Consider the following 21,634-nt stretch of genomic DNA (forward strand, 5'->3'; position numbering starts at 1 on the left):
AAAAGGGCGCCAGCGGTCCATTTGAGTCCGTCAGGGGGGGCATTCGCCCCCCTGACTGTATGGATGCTCCGCCACTGTTCTGAACCTCTGCAGGTTTTTTTCCAGGTAAAAGTTTGACATCAAATTGTGCAATCTGAGGCAAATTTAGACTACAAATTAGATCAAAAAGAAAGGTTAGAAACTGTTAATGAATACTTTTGAATTCTGAAAAGATCTGCCGACCGAACCTTTCCTCCCAAACTGACACTAGAGGTGGGTGACCATTGCCCCCCTCCCTTGGCTCCCTCTTAGACATGCCACTGGCAGATTGGAGGGATGAGCAAGTTGTAGGCAGAGGAAGGATGTTTAATAGCAATATTAGGCAATCTATCTAAACATAAATCCTAAATAGACCAAGAAAACCCAGGTTGGTTGAGATGAGCAACAGGATGTTAGAGTCTTTAAGATTTTTGAAGAAAAAGGAAAAGAACAAACAACAAAAGGGGGCTTAAGAATGAAGGGATGTTAACAAAGGGAGATCAAATATCTTGATAACCATCTAAAGACAAAAACATCACATCAAGTTCTTTATTAATTCAATACACATTTATTAGAAGTTTTAATTGCTACGTGGCAATTTTATGAAGGCTGGGACAATCTAGGTTTGTTTTTGGAAACAAAGCAAAGATGGTATCCTTTCTGTACCAGATTAGTATACAGCAGAATGGCGTCTTTACCGACAAATTTTTGAATCAATGGGTGGAACGATTTAGCAAAGTTTAGCAAGCAAGCAAATTGGGATCAAAGTCTCTTATTTAACCAGTTGGTATGTTCCATTTATTTAATAGCCTGGGTATTTTGCAGCCAAAATGGTTGTTTGTCATTGTTGACAAAACACTTGACTGCTATAATTGTGTAAACTCTCCTTCTTGCAAAACTTCAAATCAATTAAAATAACTTTAATATGGGAAATGAAATGTCGTTCTCAAATAACTTGAGAACAACAATCAGGTTTGTTGCTGTACAATTATAGGTTAGTGTATGCATCAAATAGGCCTAAGTCTATCCACTAAACCTCTTCAGTTTCCACATGAACTCATGCAGAAAGTTACTGAAGTGTATTTAGCAGGTTTTCACGTTATGCAAACTGAAGTTCTATCTGCCTTTCACTGGCACATAGATGTTCTATAGATGTTAGGCTTTAGTAGTATTATTACTGGTTAATGTTAAACTTGTTCTGTCATTCAAATGTGACTAGCCTAGGGCAGTTCATTATCTTTGAGATGTTATCTTAACACTAACAGTAATCTAGCAACTACTGAACTGTCTTCTGCCTTACATTTAGATATTCTGAATAGCTGTATATTAGACTAAGTTAGCAGTTCACCGACTTTGACAGATACATATAACCAACATGCCTACGATATACCATGGCTTTGCGTAGCCCAGGCCTAAGTTAGGCTACTTTCAGTTGAGCCTAATCAAACGATAGACTTCATAAAACACAGTCAGCTCTTTCTCTTGTTATAATCAAAGGAATCGAATAGCTATGAATCTAAGAATATTGTGCCTAGATGAATTCCTCACCAACAACGGCACCAAAATAAACCAAGAAATGGCCAGGAAATTCTACGCCAACAACTTCCGAGATCACTCGTAAATACCCGGTCACAGTTATCCGTGACCCTACGATGGTTAGCATACGTAATGAGTCACACAAGCCCAGTAACATTAGGCTAGACCACAGTCTGTACAGTACTAAGCATACAGAAGATCGTAAAATCACGAACACGCACCGGTACCACCTGTTCCTCTGTTTACAATACAATTATTAATGATGACGTAATGGGTGGCAGTATACAGTTACAAAACGTTGCGATAAGCGGTAACGCCCATTAATTAAGGCTCACAAAATTTCACAATAGTGTTGGACAAAGAGTGGGCGTATATTCATGATTTGATTACTCGAGAACAACACCATTTATGGTTAATATGCTTTACTATCCTAAATCAAATTTTTATATGACGTGCTAGGGCTGACGTATAAACCCAAATTCCGTGGCTAAGAATATGTTTCCCTTGTAGAGAATCGGGATACACACCTGACGATGATCAGTCTCGATGCAAGGGGACTGGGGTTGAGAGCGGATTAATCGTTCGTTTCTTTGGTTTTCGTGCCCAGGTTCATTCTTGGGTGACTTTTCTTTAAACAAAAAGTTCCAAACTAATTGTAAAATAATTAAAACATGATTTCTAAAGAAAAACTGTTTGAAGAGATATATAGGCTAGGAAAGTTTTTGATCTAACACTTTCTGCGATTTCAAAGCCCTTATTTTCTTTCAGTCCGATAGGCCCCAAATTATAGCAAGCTATAATTGCTAGAAGTTTTCAAAAAGTACTTTCCTGGAGGTCTTTAATCTCCAAATTGTTCTACATTTTTAAGGAACATACAAGATGACTGAATGTCCCATTGAGGACAATTTCCTCGAAGGTTGTAATAAAAACAGTTTTAGAAATTTGACCAAAGGTGACCATATGAATATCTAGCATATTTGGGGCCAATACAATAAACCTTTATATTAATGTCTAGTATAAAAGTACTAATAAATTCATATTCATATTGATAACTAGGATTATAACCAGAGTGCAAACATGCATTGTTGTTTCGATGATGTAACATGAGCAGTTTTCTACATTAATATGACGTAGCCTATTGTATAGTGAGGGTCCACAACCTACTTGATCTTAGAAATACAGTGAAAAGCAGTGTGACGTGACGAACAATAAATTCGCAATGACACAGGCTGTCCTGAAATGACCATTGACCTCAACAACAGGCTTCTTGTACTAAATGTGATACATCAACATACTAAATATGACATCTGTCCTCGATGAAGTGTAAAACATGGTTTTCACAATTTGACCCCTGGTGAACTCAAACGACCATTGACCTCCGCCCACAACATTAGGCTTCTTGTACTCAATGTGGTACAATAACATACCAATATGCGATCTGTCCAAGCTTCCCTTGCGATATTATGTTTAGGAAGGTGCGTTAGTGTAGAGAGACAGGTAAAAAGGGAGTGAAATAAATGTTTGGCGATTGTTGACATCAAATGACAATTTACAATCCTCTAAAAGCAATAATAGGCTCTTTAAATTTGATATGGTACATAGACAAGCCAAATAGGAGATCTGTCCAAGATTTCCTTCTTGCAACATAATTTTTACCAGGTTTTGACAATATGACCTCTGATGACCCCAAATGACCTTTGACCTCCACCAAAAACTATAGGCTTCTTGTACCCAATGTGGTTCGTATACATATTAAATATGAGATCTGTCCAAGCTTACCTTCTTGAGATATCGTCTTTACAAGGTTTTCACAATTTGACCCCTTCTGATCCCAAATGACCTTTGACCTTCACGAAAAACAATAGGCTTCTTGTACTCAATACACACCAAATATGAAATTGGTGCGACCTTCCCTCCTTCAGATATCATGTTTACAAGCTGGGCGTTACAAACGCACGCACACACACACACACACGTCATCATTTGAATTGAAAGGTTTGATTATCACTGAAACAAAAAACGTGACAAAAACAAAATTTGGGAATTGCAAACTAGGCTGTCAATTAAAGTTTTCGAAATAAAGCATCCGCAAATATAGGTACTATACAATGTACACGGGGCGCCTCGAAATTTTGATGTATTACCTCGAATTGTTTAAGTAAAGGGTGATCTGAAAGTTTCGAAATTTCATCTCGAAAACATTGGCATTCCAACATGATATTGCGATATTATGTCCGAATATTTGCGCTTTTGCAGAGTCAAAGAATTTATCTCAAATTGGTGACATTTGATTTCACAATTTTAAAGTAGTTTTACTGATAGCGGAAAATTTGACGTTTAATTACATAAATCCTAAATTTTGGGAAAAAGACTCGGACCGGGGTTTTGTAGACTTGGGTAACTGCATTTAGTCTCCTAGAATTAACGTTTGTAGTGTGTCCTGAACGTTATACAATATTTTAGGGTATTTATTACTGTTGTTATGGGGTTGCTTTACCTGTTGAGCAATTATCAAATGACGTAGTTCATAGACGTCAGTCGGTATTTCACGCCGTCTCCGTGCATCTTCGCGCGCGATTGTCAGTCAGATGTCTTTACAACACCATTTGGAACAGTCCATCGCCTCTCATCGGCACTTATTCACCAAATTCTTACCCCGTTCCAGCGAGGGTCCAGAAGTGTGTACGTGTGTGGGGGGAGGGGTTGGGAGGGGGAAGGGGCAGGTTAAATTCCCACTTTCAACCCTGCACAAAAAAATATACAATAAAGTAGTGACTTGTACAACCCTACAAGGTAAAGGTAGTGGATCAAGTTCATTGGTGGTCGTCACGTCATCGTTAATGAACGTACAATAACAAACTAGGTATTCAGTATGTTCGTACGAAGTTACAGCAGAATATGATCACAAACGAGTCATATTCATTTGTACTATTTCGTACGAACATAACGCACTACTTTATTTAGCATAACTAATTTAAGAAAACCATGTTTATCGTTGTTTGTGTATTTTTGTACTAACGGACACGAACTATGGGGGGGGGGCGCAAGGATCCCGGCCCCACCACATGGGTTCGGCTTGCCGACTTGCAGGCTAAAACCCACCGCCATCCTTTTTAAAATCCTACATCTGTCTGTCGTTGGTATTGTTCAAGAAAAGTCGTTTCTAAACTTGTCCACCTATTACAGTCGCTATAAGTTTTATTAATTACGTTTCTTTTGAATCAAGTCGATGATAAACTTAACTCGCCCTCCTCCTGCACCTTCTTTTTGACATGCTTCTGAAGTGATTTAATCTATATAACTGGCGCCTTAATTGACTTTTACCCCTTCTGGGTAACTTTTATCGTTGTTTTTAATTGCATCGTGTTACGTTCATTATTTAGCATTTTGATTCGAGTTTTAGAATATACAGAAAGATTGATTTATAGACCACTCCAACCCACGTCTATCTTTTCTTTCATTATGACTCGACACCCTCAGGAATAAGAATTCATAAAATGTCTAATCCGTAACAGTACTTTGTTAGGTTGGCTGGTTATGGGATAGGTCTTTATCCTCAGTACATAATTGATAAATGTAATAACTGCAAAACTCCCCCCACCCCCACAGTATTATGTGCTCATACACATGTGTGACAAGTAGATCTAGCACATTACAGGAGCAAATAACTACTAAATAACAAAAATCGGAATTAAAAACAAACAAAAAATAACGAAAAAATAAGTTGGTTTGTTTCTCTCTTTTATTTGTTTGGCATTTCTTAGGAAAAATAGGAACCAAATCAGGATTGGAATTTTTCTCAAAAAAAAAAAAAAAAAAAAGGGAAAGAAAAGGAGAAGGATAAAAATTTGTTAATAACGAAGTACATTAGATAAACTCACATCCATTTAAAACAACATCTATACTACAGATTAATTTCTTCTCTTTAATATTACTCTCCAATCAACTGCTGGTACCCCTCCCCAACCCCTGACCACCCTCCCATCCTTTCCAGCATAGTCACCAGATTACAAATAAATAAACTTCTGCAACATATCATGACATTTTACTCAAAGAAAAGCATGTCGTCCGTTACAAACAAACCAAACAATTTCAAGATTCCGTTGGAGTTGTCCCAACCCTAATAATGGTATAGGTATATATATATATATATATATATATATATATATATACCATTGGATTCAGGTTCCACTCAACCCCATCCACCTCCATTCGATTCTAAACGGTTTCATACCACTCTTCAACTGACGTGATTTCTCTAGAACCGTTCGATACATTTTAGTTTCCCCTTTTCCTTTACTCTCACACACGGACAAAAAAACAAAAATTAAAAACTGAATCATGCTGACAAAATTTTTGGTTCATATACAAATGATAAAAGATGAAAAATATTTCTTCGAGTTTTAAAGAATTTTTTTTTTTCTCTATTCACAAATTAAAATCTATTTATTATTCAAGACAAACAAAGGATTTCTATTTAAAAACAGTAGCACTATTATTTCCATTATTTTATTTTCCAACTTTTTTGGTCACTTTTCAGCACAAAAAAAAATCAAGAAGTGAATCCATGAATGGCACGTGAAGATATGTCAAAATACTTTGTACTCTCAGTGTACTCCTCATTTTGCATGATGTTGCAATAAAACTTAAAAATAGAGAAGAAATATGGGGGGGGGGGTGGTGTGTGAAAGAGGATGCACAAGGGGGGGGGGGGGAATGGTAAGTTGCCCATTAAAATATTGTCGATGGTAGCTTTTACAGCAGTCATCGTTAAACAAGTCCCTTTGTCTTTTTCCTTTGTTTCTTTCTTTTCTCCTTCAGACTTACAAAATGAGGAAAAATAATTTCTTTTCTTTTTCTGAGGATCGAAAAAAAAAGTGATAACTGATTTTTTGATTTTCAAAATCTGAAAGACAACCAAACCAACACTTCTATAAAAGAAAACTGTTACCACCGACAACCTCCACAAAACTATTGGAGGGCATCTGCTACTAAGTAACATAAAAAACATTGAATATTAGATCAAAAGTTTGTAGCAAGTTAAAAGGGGAGAAGATGGAAATAGTGGGGGCGGGGGAGGGGGGGGGACAGTGTTAAGTTATTGATTTCTAGAAAGAGAATTATACAACAGCCCAAATGACTTTGGCATTTCTGAGGGTTGCGTTAATATAACAAGGAGAACAGATAACTTTTCCTTTGACAGAGCGGTGAGTAGATTTCAACGTCCAGACTAAAGCCAAGAGGTGGTAATAATCACAGGGTTGGTTCAAGAAATAGAAAGCAACTCATTTACTCATGATAGATGACCAAAAAATTGAATGAGATCACATTTTACCAAATCTCCATCAACTGAGAATGAGGCAAGAAAAAGATGAGAAACACTGCTGGAAAATATCATTTTATGGGCAAAAACTTAGGAAATAATGATACACTAATATGCACAGTCAAACAGTCTGTAGAATGTAGATGATTTCAAACTGGTCGCAAGATTTATGATGCCATTGCCGAGTGCGCTACAGAGGGCTCTTTGTCCCAATCGTATCTACTGTCGGTATCTGATATTTCTAACGACCTCCACGGAGATCTATTTTAATTAATATTGTCTATAATCTGAAAATAGTAAGTACAGATAAACAAATGACATCTCAAGACTAGCTATGACTTTAAAATTATTAACTTGATGTTAAAATTAAATATTAACTTGTGCTGATAAATATTAAAATTCAGTCCTGTTTAGACTTAAAACAGATTTATCTTTTACCTAACCATCCCCCCCCCTCTGCTCCCACCAACTCCTACCCCACCCACTTTGTGCCTACCCTGTTCCTGAAAATGGCAGTGACGATCTCTACATATAGTCTAAACCTTTTAGCACTTGAAAACAAAGCTTTTTCATAACACCTTACTACAAAAAAATAACTCGTAATGCTGACACTTTTAGCTGAAACTGACAATATTAACACATGTAGCAACACATATCAACACATTGTAGGTATTATTATTATTCACTATTTCCTCTCCATTATCAAAACATTTCAACATCTCCTTGTTGACTCAATTTTTGACATTCAACATGGTTACTGGAACTAGTTCCTCACCTCTCAAACTAGTCATCGACTTAATAAAAAAAAAAATGACTCAGAAGACAAGCTGCACAAAAACTGGTTTGTGTAACGAGAAATGGGAGGGTAACTGAGGGAAATGCTCAGAGTATCATGGTAAAAATGCACTTCTCTTGGGCGGGGGGGGAGGGGAATTGTCATATGATGATGATTTCTGTCCCCGAGTAATGGCTACATGAAACCAACCACCAGACTAGGATTACAGGAAAACTTGTTCAGATAAATTGTAACGGTGAAAACATTAGTAAATCGAATCAATTTGTGACGGAACCCCTAGCTTTATACCCCATTACATCCATTAGTAAAGACTATTGCTAATACTGCCATATGGTTATGTAGCACTCTCTAAGAAACAGATATAAATATGCCAAAACAAGGCATTCTGTTAAAGTAATGAGTATCGAGTATCATTTCAAGTACAAATTTTCTGCTCGGCAAATGTGCTGTGATGTTCTTTACCTTTGTTGATTATCTACCAGCCAAATATTTATTTACCAGCCATTCTTTTAGCGTCGATAAACAGGTCTGAATAAGAGAGATGTTCACAGTCTCCTAAAATGTCTGAAGTATGAAAATTACGTCTTGATAGGAGAATAATAAACAGGCCTGGAAGGCAATTATTTTACCATGCTTAGCAGCCCCATATATATAGTCATGTGGTAGAAGCTTTCCGATTTATGATTGTAGCTCATTTTGGATATTTGTTTCTTGAACTACAATCTGTACAAAGAATCGCAGGAATATTGATTAGCTCTTTTCTACTCTGCCAATGCATTGTTTTTTTGCCTTCTAGTTTTAACTCTGGCAGTTAAATCAAACCCATGAAGAAAACAGGATTAAAATCTGACCCATTCGTAACCTTTCATTGAAATTGCCTGTCATAATCTTTACTGCACGAGGAATAGATGGATATATATTTATAAACCGTTACTTTACAAGTCTTCTCTTCAAGGTCGTAAAATGTTAATTTGACAATCTGGCAGTGACTGTGGTTCATATCTTTTTAACTACAAATAATCCAAATCTGAAAAATGAGATTTGTGATGATAAAAAGTTGACATTTTCACAAAGTATGTCTTTGACCAGCGGGCAGATTGGGGTCAAACATTGCTACCAGCACAAACGATTCAACCGGCGGCATTTGGGCTTGAAACAGGATGCGCACTCAGGAGAAACTTCAACCTTACACCACCAAGAGTAAATCGTCAAATTTGACCCAGCAGAGAGGGTAACCCTGTAGTCCAATCTGCTACTTGGTCCTAACCCTAAAGTTGTTTCATAGATGTGTCGTGATCATGAATAGTACACATATTGCTTGTCATACTAAGTTTTCTTCGTACGTATCCGATAGATGCCAAATGTGTTGATTCTCGAAAATTTTGATAAAGTTGAACAGGTCGAAGAAAGATTAAAAAAAAAATTGCTCCATCAAATATTTGTGAAGAAGAATGAAAAGGGGGAAGAAGTACAAGACACAGATTCCAGATAATCCAAATATCAGTTTTGCAAAAGTAAACCATTAAAAAGTTAGAACAAACTTTACCAACATGATCAGCAAACAGTGGACATCTCTTTGCTCTGTGGAATCTAAAGTCCCTTCCCTCAAGACAACTCCTTAACTCACACAATATTTTTTTCTTTTTTTGGGGGGAAAAATCGCTTGATGTAGTATACAGACATAACTAATTTACGTACAAATACTTGTTCAGACTTCGTTTTTTCAAGACCAATCAGGATAATTTTTTTGGTTTCTCCTTGATTTAATGATACGCAAGGTACATTCGCCCTGGACCCCCCATTTTGGGGGGGGGGTCGTTTCGAGTTTTGTATTTTATCTTCAACCGATATAGCTTGACTAACACTCAGTACTGTATGAATCCAAACAAACCGGTCAAAAAATGGTACAAATTGTTGCTATCATAACAAGCTTAGAAATACTGCTCGGCAAACATTTCTCCAAAGACAAAGAAAAACTCCAAAAATTTGCACGGATCCAGTAGAACATTTATCACCTATACAGTTGTAACATTTTTCTTACTGCGTTTATCGACTACATTACAAAGTGGAAGAATTGCGTACCGCAACCTAGGCTTCTATGAAAAGGTACAAAAACACTTTTTTTTTTCTTAAGGAAAAGGACCAAACACAGGATTCTACTGGAAGGGGGTTGTTCGTACATCTATCCCTTTTTCTTCCTTCTAGAAAACTTCAGTTTTGGTCTCTGGAATTATTATTTACCCATTTATCTCTCTCTCTCTCGTTCTCTCTGTACTGCCATCCATGAGAATCAAACTGAGTCAGGTTCTTTTGATTTGGATCGAAGAAATCAGCTACGAATGTGACATCGTGGAATAAAGATTTGACGGCCTGGACAAAATTGAACCTTGCAGGCCTGAATCGCTAGGATTGGTCATGGTGCCTGGTCACATGATGGAGTATTGTATGTCACATGTTCTCTAAAATGGGCCCTACAGAATGGAAACACAAAAAACATAGAAAATTATTAAAAGGCAGAAAAGGTGGGGTTTGGGGATCTTTCCTCAAAAGTTCAAATTTGCTGACTTTTTGATACCGAAATTTCCTTACAAGATGAAGATGGTTAGTTTGTTGTAAAGGGAAGAGGTGTGACAGGGTGGGGAAAGGGAGAGGGGGCAGGGAGGGGGAGAATACTTAATGATGTCTAACTAGTGCCGAATCATCAATTCCTATGACAAATTAAATCTATGATTAAATTCTCACATAAATTTCCCACTCAATATTATGATCATATTTTTTCGAATTGGATTCGCAATCATTAGAAAATGGATCCCCATTTTTCAATTCGTGAACAAGAGAATAAGATCACCCCAAATATATGTTAAATTGCAATATGAGAGCTTACAAAGGGGTCAGATGATTGAGCTTGTTGTTGAGGGGGTCTCTGGTAGGGGTATCCCATTGGTTGGGCCATACCCATCGGTTGTCCGTAGCCAGGCATAGCAGCGGGAGCCATTCCGACTGGCCGCACTCCGACGTTCATTCCCGCATTCATGCCAACAGCCTGTGGAAAAATGCAAATTAAAGGTGACAAAACGTTAACAGCGATATTTTCAAAATTCAATAAATGAAATTGAAGAAAAAAGAAGAAACAAAGACAAAAGGGTTACCACAGAATTTCAAAATTAATCGGTACCTTCATGGAAAAATAAAAGTTTCTGTCTAAGTATTGGTTAATACAGAGATACCAAAATAGACGATAGGCTGGTGTCCTTCCCGAGGGAATCTATCCTAAAAGCGAATTCAAATGTTGCCATCTACTGACGACCTCAAATGACCTTTTGACTCCCACCAAAAACCACCCGGCCAATTGTAGCTGTTTTACGGGATGGCACGTGATTTGGTAGATGGACAGTACGTTAACGCCATTCTCCTATTAAAGACCACCAGCATACTGACTGATCCTTTATTCAGCCAGCTGGTGAATACTTTGATTTTTGGAATTTATAGTCACTCTGTACAAAGATAACTATTCATATCCTAACAGACAGTTTCCCACAACTAGAATCTCACCTCTGCCTTCCTCCTTCCCCATTCCCTTCCCCCTCCCCACTCCCCCTGGGTCATCATACCGTCAATCTCTTTATACAGGAAAGGGAACTGCCAGACCATCTACAGTACTGCTTTCTCTTCACACTCTAAGACCAGCATCTCCAGACAACTTTCTCTGTTGCTAGCTATTTTTTCGAAATATTTTTTGTCTTTACCGGTGTAATACTGTAGAATAATTCTTATTCAGAATGATTGCAGCAGTAATACATTTTTTTCCCCTCAGTAGCGATCAGATTATTATTCATAGCTTTTTTTCTTTCTTGGTTTTCTCCCCCCCCCCTCCCCCTGGTCCAGTCCTCTTATCTGACTGACTTTTACCTTAACTTTTGACCATATCACATGTGACTGTATTCAAATTCTCTTTCCCTTTTAAAACGAGCTAAAAAAGTACTATGGCTATAAATACAACCACATTTTTTCTATCACATTAAAGCATTTAGGTATAAATTTCTTTCCATGTAAAAACTGTTAAAACCTAACAATCTGTTTTTGGTGAATGTGCTATTCGTTCATCTCTTCATTAATCATGGCGATGAAATTGATAATCACTGGTTAGTTGAACAGGATTCCTCGTAGGCTTGTGATCATGATAATTTTAATTTCAAAGGCAGAATGTGTCCTAACAGTCAATAGAGAGGAAAATGAAACCACATTTTGTGATTTGTTTTGTAACCCAGCATGCATTCCCATGTGAAGAAAGCCTATGAAACATGCACATGGAGCTGATAAATTAAATGAAGTAACATCAGTAGAAATCAGTAGCAATGACTGTCTAATGGCGGCTCGACTCTAGAGCTATCCACACATACAATGGATTATATGAATCTCATTCTGTATTAACAGCCGACATCCCGTCTTTATTTACAAACAATTCCTTTTTAACTTTTTATTTCAAATGCTGGAGAAATGTGAACTATTCGTTTTTGGGGTCGACTTTTGATTTTCTTTTTGTCCAATAAAAAGAGACAAAACATACATTAAATATAATTACATATATCAAATCATTGCTGAATTGACCTAAAGCCTAGAGTTTGTCCATATTTCAACAACAAAATAATAAAAAATCATTTTCCTCAAAAATTGAGGCTTACCTTAGCATCGTTTGATATCAACGGTTAAAAGCTTTCAATTGTGTGTAGATTTGCATTTATTTTGTGATGAAGTTTCCATATTTATATATATATATATACCAGTAAATATGATTACAATATACAGAATACAATCAAGAGATATAACTGAGTAATTCTTGTTTTCTGCTTTATATGCTCGACTAAAAGGGGAAATGTATAAGAAATGTCGGAATAAAATTTGACCATCTACAGGTAAAAGGGTCAGACTTTCTGATTGTATGATGATGGAGCATGGAGAATGAAATGGATTAGTTGAGTTTTAAGCGACACACGCACAAGTGACCTTGCTTCTGTTCTGAAAGATTCTAGTAGGCAGAGCGGTAATGAGAACTACTTTTAATGTCAAGGTCAAGTCAGGTCAGTACCTGTAAGCTGAAACATCAACCCTTCCAAAAAGTTACACATTTCAAATGTATTTGATTTAAATAATTGATTTTCTATTGAAAAAAAAAGGTTGCTTTTTATCAAAAAGAAAGTGATTAGAATACACTACGTTTGTTGGATTTGCTTGTATTTTGAAGTATTCAATGACTATTACAGCTGTTTAATTTAAGCTTAGGTATTTTAAAGTCTGACAAATCACATCAAACTTACTGACACTTAAAATAATTTTTAAAAAGATAAAGTAAGAAAGAAAGCAAGAAAGAAAACAAGAAAAAAAAATGAATAAAAAAATTTAAAAAAAATATATATATATAAATAAATAAATAAATAAATAAATAAATAAATAAATAAATAAATAAATAAATAAATAAATAAATAAATAAATAAATAAATAAATAAATAAATAAATAAATAAATAAATAAATATATAAAAAAGAAAGCATGAAAGAAAGATAGACAGACAGACAGACAGATGTTAAATACTTAATTTTGATCAGAGATGACAAAAGTCAAAGCAAACAGCAAAGGAGACACTACAATACATCAATCTGTCACATTTTGTGGTTTTGTCATTTAGTAAACAAGAAATTTTCTAATTTTAGACTACATACAAGTGACGGGACTTCTAACGTAAAACATTTAATATCCATCAAAGATTCAATTTTTGCATTGAGTTTTGATAAAAATGGCCTGTGCTTAAATAACCAGAAAATGATGTTTAGTGGTTACGATGTCTAACTTTAAGTCGTAGTGTGGTGAGCAATACATATTAATATTCATGAACTTGTACACACCAAGTTGAAAAGGGGTTTATGTATTGAATAATGCCGCAACATGTAAAGAAAGGTAACAGGAATCAGTTACTATGTTGACAAAGTCGATTTAGTGAGATAGTATAATAACTTCTGTAACTGATGAGAGCAAGGTCATAGGTCAAAGTGGAGATCTGCTAAGCTCATTTACATATCAACGGTGAAGAACTGAGAGTTTCAAACATAGAAATACCATTTATTATGTATGGGGAAACAGTCACGAAGGAGGAGTCATTCCAAGCATTTTGTAAGTACCATTCTGTATGAAAGTACTGGATCTAACATGCATATGTATATATATATATATGCATGGAGTAGAACCTACAAGGCTGGTGAAGCCACAAGACTCATTTAGCATACAATACACGATGGCTATCCTATTTAGGGGTTAATCACATTTGGGATATTTAACAATATGGATGACCCATGTCAGACCAGAAAACCATGGATTTTCACCTGGATGAAACACCAGCCTCTCTTTGGCCGGCCAGGAATGGACCACATGACTTCCCATATGCTGAGTACCATTGTTTCTAATGCAATTTGACCATAGCTCTGGATTCATGGCAACATAACACGGAGTGCTAGCTCAGTGGTTAACGCTGGTGCCTTCCAATCATAAGGTCTCAGTTCGAGTCACTCCAAGATTAATGTATGCCACCCAGTAACAGAGTTGTTGACAATTCATAATCATGGACATTAAATATGAACCTAAGAGACTGACTTCGGTCAGCTTGCGGCTTTGATAAGCCATTTGAGGCTTCTTCGCAAGTTCGCAGGAGGATCTAAAGTACATACAATACATATTTAACTGGATATCCAACAGTCCACTTAGTTAAGCCTACAAGAGTAAACCATTTAATTCATTAAAGAATATATCCCCAACCCCCCACAAATGCTGTTACATTTGCAAAGCTTACGCCTTATTTCATTAATATTCCTGATGCGAGTTTGATGGACTACAGTAAAAGAATGTTTTACAGAGGTACAAAGGGTCTCTCCATGAGAACGCTTTCACTAGATTGTGTCAATGGAAGTCCAATGCAAAATTGAACTGTCAGCTTCCAAATCCAAAGAAAACGTGTCAGCTATGTGGTGGGAATCAGACCCACTCGGGATATACTGTAACCAGAGTACAGTAAACCTTACATCCCTTCCTGTTTTCTTACAATAATGAATCATTTCCCTTCCATATAATGGTAATTGTCTTTCACCACTAGTAAATACAGCTGATCAATTACAAACAGCAATAAAATGCCTTCTTCAAGTAAGATCATTTTAAGAGAATCTCAACACTGAGAGACAAAAAAATAAAAAATAAAATGTACAAATGAAGAAATGTTACACTGAGGGTGTAAAGTTAAAGGTGAACGAGTAGCAAGGGGAGAAAGAGTAAAAGTAGGCGACCGTTAGTGAACCGTTAGTAATTATCGTTATGTTTAATCACAGCAAGCTACAGAGGAGGTGTATTACGCCTCACCAGAACCTGCTGCTGTTGCTGTTGGATTACAAAGTGACCCGAAAATGCATTAGCCCTCCAGTCGGCCGGTTGACTTCCCTGCATTGGAATACACAGCAGTGGTTACATAAAGCTTCATAGCAACAAGACAAGTTGGACCAAAATATTGTAGAAACCGTGGCGAGTGTTTATAATAGATACTTAAAACAGGTCAGCTACTGATTCAACTTAGAACATACTGCTAGGTCTGTATTCAAAATATGTTTTAACAACGAATAACTGATTTTGGTGTTAAACATCATCATCCAGAAACTTTCATATGCAACAACTTCCCCCTCCCTCTCCCCATCCCTCCCTACCTCCCTCCCCCGACCCAAGAGTAGAAAGGAACAATAATAGATCAGCAAGGTAAATATAAAACATGAATATTTTGGACCAAATCTGAAGTTGACTCCATATTTCAATTTCAGATTTGTTGTCAAACAAAGGGTTGCTTGTCAGATACGGATACGATAAGGGTATGGATTTCTATGTGACGAACAGAGAAGAACAAATTAAGCCCTACACAGGATCACCCACTCCAAATGTATTTAATCACCAATGCAATTCTTATCTCTTCTCTTCTATCTCCATAGCACTTTCATCTCCTAAGCTGTTTCATCTCTATTGTTCTACATTTCATCCATTCACTGTTCATTAGTCCAATTTAATTGTCTGCCCATATGAAGAAGATCCTGCTAGGTCCAAAACGTCAGCCCCTCTAACTGATACATATTTACCTACAAAGGCTTTCTTGCAGCAGATAAAGCTGTTTGTTAAACAGTTTTGTTTTTCTCTCTATTTTGCTTTCTAATTTCCAATCAGGTCGTCAAATGTCTAGACCGCAAAGATGGTTGTACGACAAAGTTTAATGAATTATGGACACTTTCACCCAGTGTATTTTCAATGTAAACAAATTGGTTAGAATACAGACAACCAGAGCATTAGTTTCAAGTTTTGGAAGAAACATTTAGTAACTCTCAGATCACAGGATGACCCTTCTTCGATAATTTAACAATCCCGCTCTGAGAGACCTGTAGCAAGTCTACGTTCATAAATATTTTCATTTGCATGTCCCCATGGGAAACAGGTTATGCAAATATATAATTTACATACAAATGGGACGATGCTCTTTACTAGAAGATAAAATCAGCCATGTCACTGTCCTCGCAGTAATATTACATCAATCTTTGATTATAACATGATATCGTGGTTCATTTACATATCATGAATATTCAGTTTAGAGTTAGGAGGTGGAGTAACTACTTTCATCTCAAAGTGGATAAATGAATAATACAAAGAGGATAGACAAGATTTTGCAACAAAACCATTCAAATATATATGAGAAACCCAGCAAAAAAATGTGTTTATAACGTCAGGTAGTTTGTTAATACTTGAGAGTTAAGTAGCTGGTTAACGATCGTGGAAAGCAAAGCACCGGAGAAGCGGGAACAATTATCACCAATGTCTTAAATGTCAAAATTGGGTAACAAGTAAGAAAATTAAACAAAACGTTGACAAGGTACACAACCCTGTTGCGAAGCTGAATTTCAAACTGGTTTCAATTGAGAATACGTAACATTTTTGCTTTCTAATGCATGGATAACAATCTTAGAAGGAAACTGTACCAGAAGCTGTATACAAAAAAGAGTCTAAAATATCAAAACGGGTAATTAATTGGAAACTTTTCAAATTTCCAACTACATGTGGGACGCTCTGGAGAAGATCAACTTCAGATTTCAATAAGGTTTACGCTTTTATTTTTAAAGGAAAACAACTGACGGAAAAAATGCACCAGAGAAGAGGGACCAATTACCAGTCTAAGAATGTCGAAACTATTTAAGGAAAATTTGCAAATTGCAAATTAAGTTTGTCCTTTGCTTTTGGTCCAAGTTAACAGACAATCTTAATGACACGTTTAAAGTTTTGTTCACTCTAAAACATCCTTCTGAATGTAAAACTGATCCAAAAGTGTTTTTTAAATTTTTTTAATATAAATTTCAGTTCAGCACTACTGGTTTGTTGTTAAGGTTTGCAGAAAAATGGTAGAAACAGGTACAAACACCCACATGCAAAAAAATTGGTATATAGGTCACTTGTCCAACCATACATACACACACACCCATCAACACACAAAAAACAAATTGAGAAGAGCCCAGGGAACATGCAGAGAAAGTCTTCCAAACAGACAAAAAACGTTGGTCAGAAAGTTTAATGAAACTTGGGGAAAGTCTAAAGCAGCTGGTTGCCTTTCCTTGACTTAAAGAGCTACATGGTGTTGGTGTCATTCTTATCAATTTCACTTAGGTATGGTGTCAAAAAAAGAAAAGATGGTGTCAAAAAGAAAAGCTGCAGCAGCTGCAACATCCTACTCAGCAAGGATGAGTCATGTATTTTTAGGACTGAAGATATTACAATGCAAACCCAGCTGCCTAAAGAATAGCAAAACATAGAAAGAAAAAAAATGCAAAACATAAACCAGAAAATATTTTTTGGATGATGAACAGAGTGTAACAATTTCAGAGAACAAATGCAAAGGGGGAAATTGAAAAAGAACGTGAATATCTATGTATAATTTTTTCTTCTTCTCAAAAACACCCCTGTCAAAAATTGGGCTCTTTTCAAACTGTTGACACATTATGACAAACAAGACTCACCACATTTGGCTGCGGGGGTGCACTACCTTGTTCCTGATAAAGCCACAGACATAGTTGGAAAAAGTGAAGACGAAGTGAGTGCAAAGAAGGCGATACACTGAATATCTAACTGTTTAATGGGGTGGAAGAAGGGGGAAGGGGAAGGATACTCTCTAATGTTCATAGCAACAAAAAAGGTATATCTGTGTCTCCATTCAAAGACCAAAATAATTAATACAGATCATCTGAACAAACCTTTATTAGGTCAATTTCCTCCCCAAAGCTTGTGCATATGTTCAGTGTAATATTAAGTAACTAAATGATATGGACTTTTATGTTTATTTCAAATATTCCATATCATGTGGGGTCTACACCTCGGAAATAAATTTTTCTCTTCAAATTTTCATGCAACAATTTTGAGGCTCTGAACACTCTCTTATAAAATACTATGATTCATGTGTACAGAAACTGTTATAAATCTTTGTACTTGTATAGTAAGTTGCTCGTTTGGCATAGCAAATTGCTACGAAATGCCTGATAAATCATTCCCTCTTCAACATCACATTGCCGTTTCATTTTTGTATACATACTGTATGCTTTGTTTCCTGCCAGTGACTACACCATACCTAGCAATGCAACATATTTACACCACAAATCTCTACGGTTCTATAATATTTCAAATTTGTTTATAACTATTAATAAGGAGGGCACATGCAAAAGCAATTGATGATTTTTCAAAACTTTCCAATTTTGAGGAAGAACTACTCTAAAAGTTAGTGCATTTTGACATGATTCTTTTTTCCCCCTCTTACGGTGACAAATTCATTCCATGACATTGGAGGAGGGGGGGGGGGCGGCGGAGGAATGTAATGCATGAGGGAATGCATGATAGCACATGATGAAACACAGGCTCATAAATGAATGTATCATGGTTGAAGTTGGCGGTACTTTTACTAGATCTGTCCTGAATTTAGCTGAAAAAGCTATAATTTCAGCAATCTGAGAGGAAAATCTCAACTGAAAATGAGTTTGAGTGTTTGTCAAGTTTTGATAAATGGTGATCTATGAACAGGTGCTATTCTCTCTGTCTTATTCTTTTTTAATTTTTAATTCATAAATCAGATGTTGGCTGCAAAAAAGGGCAAAGGAAAACATTACTAAATGTTTTTGTAATGTGAAATAGGTTCTGAAAAGGAAAAGAATTTTCATTTTAATTTAAAAAAAAAAAACAATATCATAATAATACGGAAAAATGGGGGAGGATGTGTTCCAGAAAAGAAAACATGTCAACTTTTTTTATCTATGAGATGATTAATAATTAATAAATCTCAAAGGAAAACAAAATACATTATTATCCTAACAGGAAGTACTTTGCCATACAGAAACATTGAGAAACATACGGTCGTCCAAGTAAAACACTTCTCACAAACACCACCACATGCTTTAATAATAGTAATAATAACTTTTGTGTAAAGATTGTTTGCCAAAGAAACTATGAGAAATATCAAAATCAACAACCCCAACCAAAAATTAAAAAGACGTTGATGTGAGCAGATAAATAATCTTGTGGCAACCTCCAGTTACCTGGCATGGATGGTAAGCAAACCTTCAAAATCATTTTGACTATGCATTAAAAAACTGAGAAAAATAATTCTGCAGTTATGTGATAGCAGTACTTGTAGATTTAAAACACCCAGGAGGAGCAAAGATTACTGTTTATACACCAATAATCATGCTAATTGCAGTTAAGCTCTAAAAAAAAAAAAATTATAATTTTTTTTCTCTTACTTGGTAAATAATTTATGGTGGAGAAACATTTCAGAAACATAAATTTACAAGAAAAGTTGTAAAATTGATTATACTTTTGGACCTTTGTGTTGCTCATGTAAGTATTTGTCGACATCAGACTGAATAACATTTTACAATCTTCTTAAACCTATTTTTGGTGATAAGTTTATCTTCTGTTGTACTTTACACCTTTTTTTCAAAACAGTTCATACTGTGAAATTCAAAATCACTCAAGAAATAAAACAGAAGCAAGTGTACGCTTAAGAGATAATACGACAGGCTAGGGGTGACGCCACTTCCCCTTCACTGCCCCCATCCTCGGCCCCTGTTAACGTTACATTTTCTATAGGAGAGTTAATTCTTCAGACTGATATACCTTCCCATATTGCATATTTCAACACCCATTTCCTATCATTCAAAACCAAATCTGGCTTTCCAAAAAAAACTAAAACTTCAAGGATTTGCAAACATTGATTAAGAAGGAGAAAGAAACGAAGACAAACATGTAAAATTAAGGTATCACTTGCAATTTTGGTAAAATTTGTGAAAAATGTTATCATCTTTAATTTGATAACGAGTAAAAGATTGTTTAGATGAGTGACATACCATGTACTGTCCTGTCATCGGTGGCTGGGGCCAGCTGGTAGTGGATGCCACCTGTTTGGGTTGCCAACTCTGTCCACCGGTACGAACATTGGAGTTTGTCGATTTACTCCACTGGTGGTCTGACCTGAGGTACAAATGATACAGGGTTTAAACATGTAGTACAAAGCAGGTAAAGCAATATTACAGTATGGTGCAGTCATTCACAGTCGTTTTCCAAATTATGAACAAATTATGCCAAACAGTCGATAGAAAAGAGGGCAGGAACCTCGCCTAGGAGTAACCTCAAACTATGACATCATTGGCATGACATCATTGTTTTGTATTATTTTGTATCATTTCTAATTGTCAATTACGCCATGAACATTCTTTGATTGGTGTGTGCGCATTATAAGTCGTATTATTATTATTATTATTATTATTATTATTGTTATGACATCATTGGCAACCAGGGTGACCGGATCTACCAAAGTGATAAACTGCCAGAACCAGATTTACAGATCAGCCAAATATAAATTGATATGCTCATTACATAATGTATTTCAACTAGCCCATTAGCAAAGCAGGTGTGTCCAGTTAATGCTTTGGTTAAAAGTGTTCATCAGTATTTCCCAAGACCTACTACAGTCTTCCCGTTTCCCTCTCAAGCTTCTCTATACTGTGTGGCATACCTTGGGAGCATTGCTGCTTCCACTAAGAAAACCCAAAACTGGTTATTACTTAAACTGTACATGTTGCATTGAGGGTTTCCATCTTCACAGAGTCACACGACATTTGTTCCCAACTGGACACCTGTCGATAATAGTTACAACAGCTTAGCTTCTCCTAACCCAAAACACAAAAATTTGTGTCCCACAAATTAAAAGGTTTCTTCTTTTAAACATCTCAAATCTTACTTTCAAATAAATAAAGTGATTCTCATGAACACCATTTTGGGCAAGTAATGCTCTATTGCAGCTTCTAGTCTGTTATTTTGGTGTAATTTCCATGTAAAAATACTTACTTAGCAGTACTATCCTTTTCTTTGTTCTGTGAAACTCCTGTCCACTCCTTTACCCTTCCCCTCACCCTACCCTCCCTCCACCCCACCCCCTGCCTTCATTCTTGTCTTGAATGTAAAAGAGGCAGGAACCATGAAGGTATCTTAATGCTCTTTCGTGTAAACTATTTGAGTATGGCAGAAAGTGAACCTATTTAAGAGATTGTAATGCAAAGAGACTACTTGATGTTCAAGTAACTTAATCCGAACTAATCCATGTCATTTTCACTCTCACTTTCACTTCACTGTCCAAATTCGAAGTAAATCCACCTGTCATACATTAGATTTTGAGTGTTTTATTTTATATTCCTGGCTTTTCAAACAAGAAAATAACCTGTAAGATCCAGAAGAGGAGGGTGTGGTGTTATTTCCAACACCTAATTACAAAAATGTCACCAAAGTATATTATGGTGCATATTCGAAACATTTAAACACATTGCACAAAAGCTGAACAAAGAAACACAAGATGATAGACACTCT

The 21,634-nt window shown here is 36.1% G+C and overlaps 3 protein-coding genes across 12 annotated transcripts in view; 1 reads left to right on the forward strand and 2 right to left on the reverse strand.

Moving 5' to 3' along the window:
- LOC139962562 (unconventional myosin-VI-like) overlaps positions 1-1,782 on the reverse strand; it is a 38,476-nt gene extending 36,694 nt beyond the window's left edge. Inside the window, exon 1 of one of the 2 annotated variants that reach the window (XM_071962675.1) lies at positions 1,567-1,782. The gene's annotated coding sequence lies outside the window, so the exon portion shown is untranslated. The remainder of the gene's footprint in view (positions 1-1,566) is intronic. The other variant, XM_071962674.1, reaches the window with a different exon arrangement.
- LOC139963048 (leucine-rich repeat serine/threonine-protein kinase 1-like) overlaps positions 1-21,634 on the forward strand; it is a 495,817-nt gene that overhangs the window by 340,318 nt on the left and 133,865 nt on the right. The gene's annotated exons all lie outside the window — the stretch shown is intronic.
- LOC139963212 (phosphatidylinositol-binding clathrin assembly protein-like) overlaps positions 5,283-21,634 on the reverse strand; it is a 120,504-nt gene continuing 104,152 nt past the window's right edge. For 3 of the 9 annotated variants that reach the window (XM_071963784.1, XM_071963789.1, XM_071963788.1), the window contains 5 exons: positions 20,119-20,242; positions 17,746-17,778; positions 15,071-15,148; positions 10,558-10,716; positions 5,283-10,144 (listed from right to left, as the gene is read on the reverse strand). In XM_071963784.1, the coding sequence (XP_071819885.1) occupies positions 10,133-10,144; positions 10,558-10,716; positions 15,071-15,148; positions 17,746-17,778; positions 20,119-20,242 (406 nt within the window). In that variant the 3' untranslated portion in view covers positions 5,283-10,132. The remainder of the gene's footprint in view (positions 10,145-10,557; positions 10,717-15,070; positions 15,149-17,745; positions 17,779-20,118; positions 20,243-21,634) is intronic. The other 6 variants (XM_071963785.1, XM_071963781.1, XM_071963783.1 and 3 more) reach the window with 4 other exon arrangements.

The sequence above is a fragment of the Apostichopus japonicus genome, chromosome 21 (assembly GCF_037975245.1).
Source record: "Apostichopus japonicus isolate 1M-3 chromosome 21, ASM3797524v1, whole genome shotgun sequence".
NCBI lineage: Eukaryota > Metazoa > Echinodermata > Holothuroidea > Aspidochirotida > Stichopodidae > Apostichopus > Apostichopus japonicus.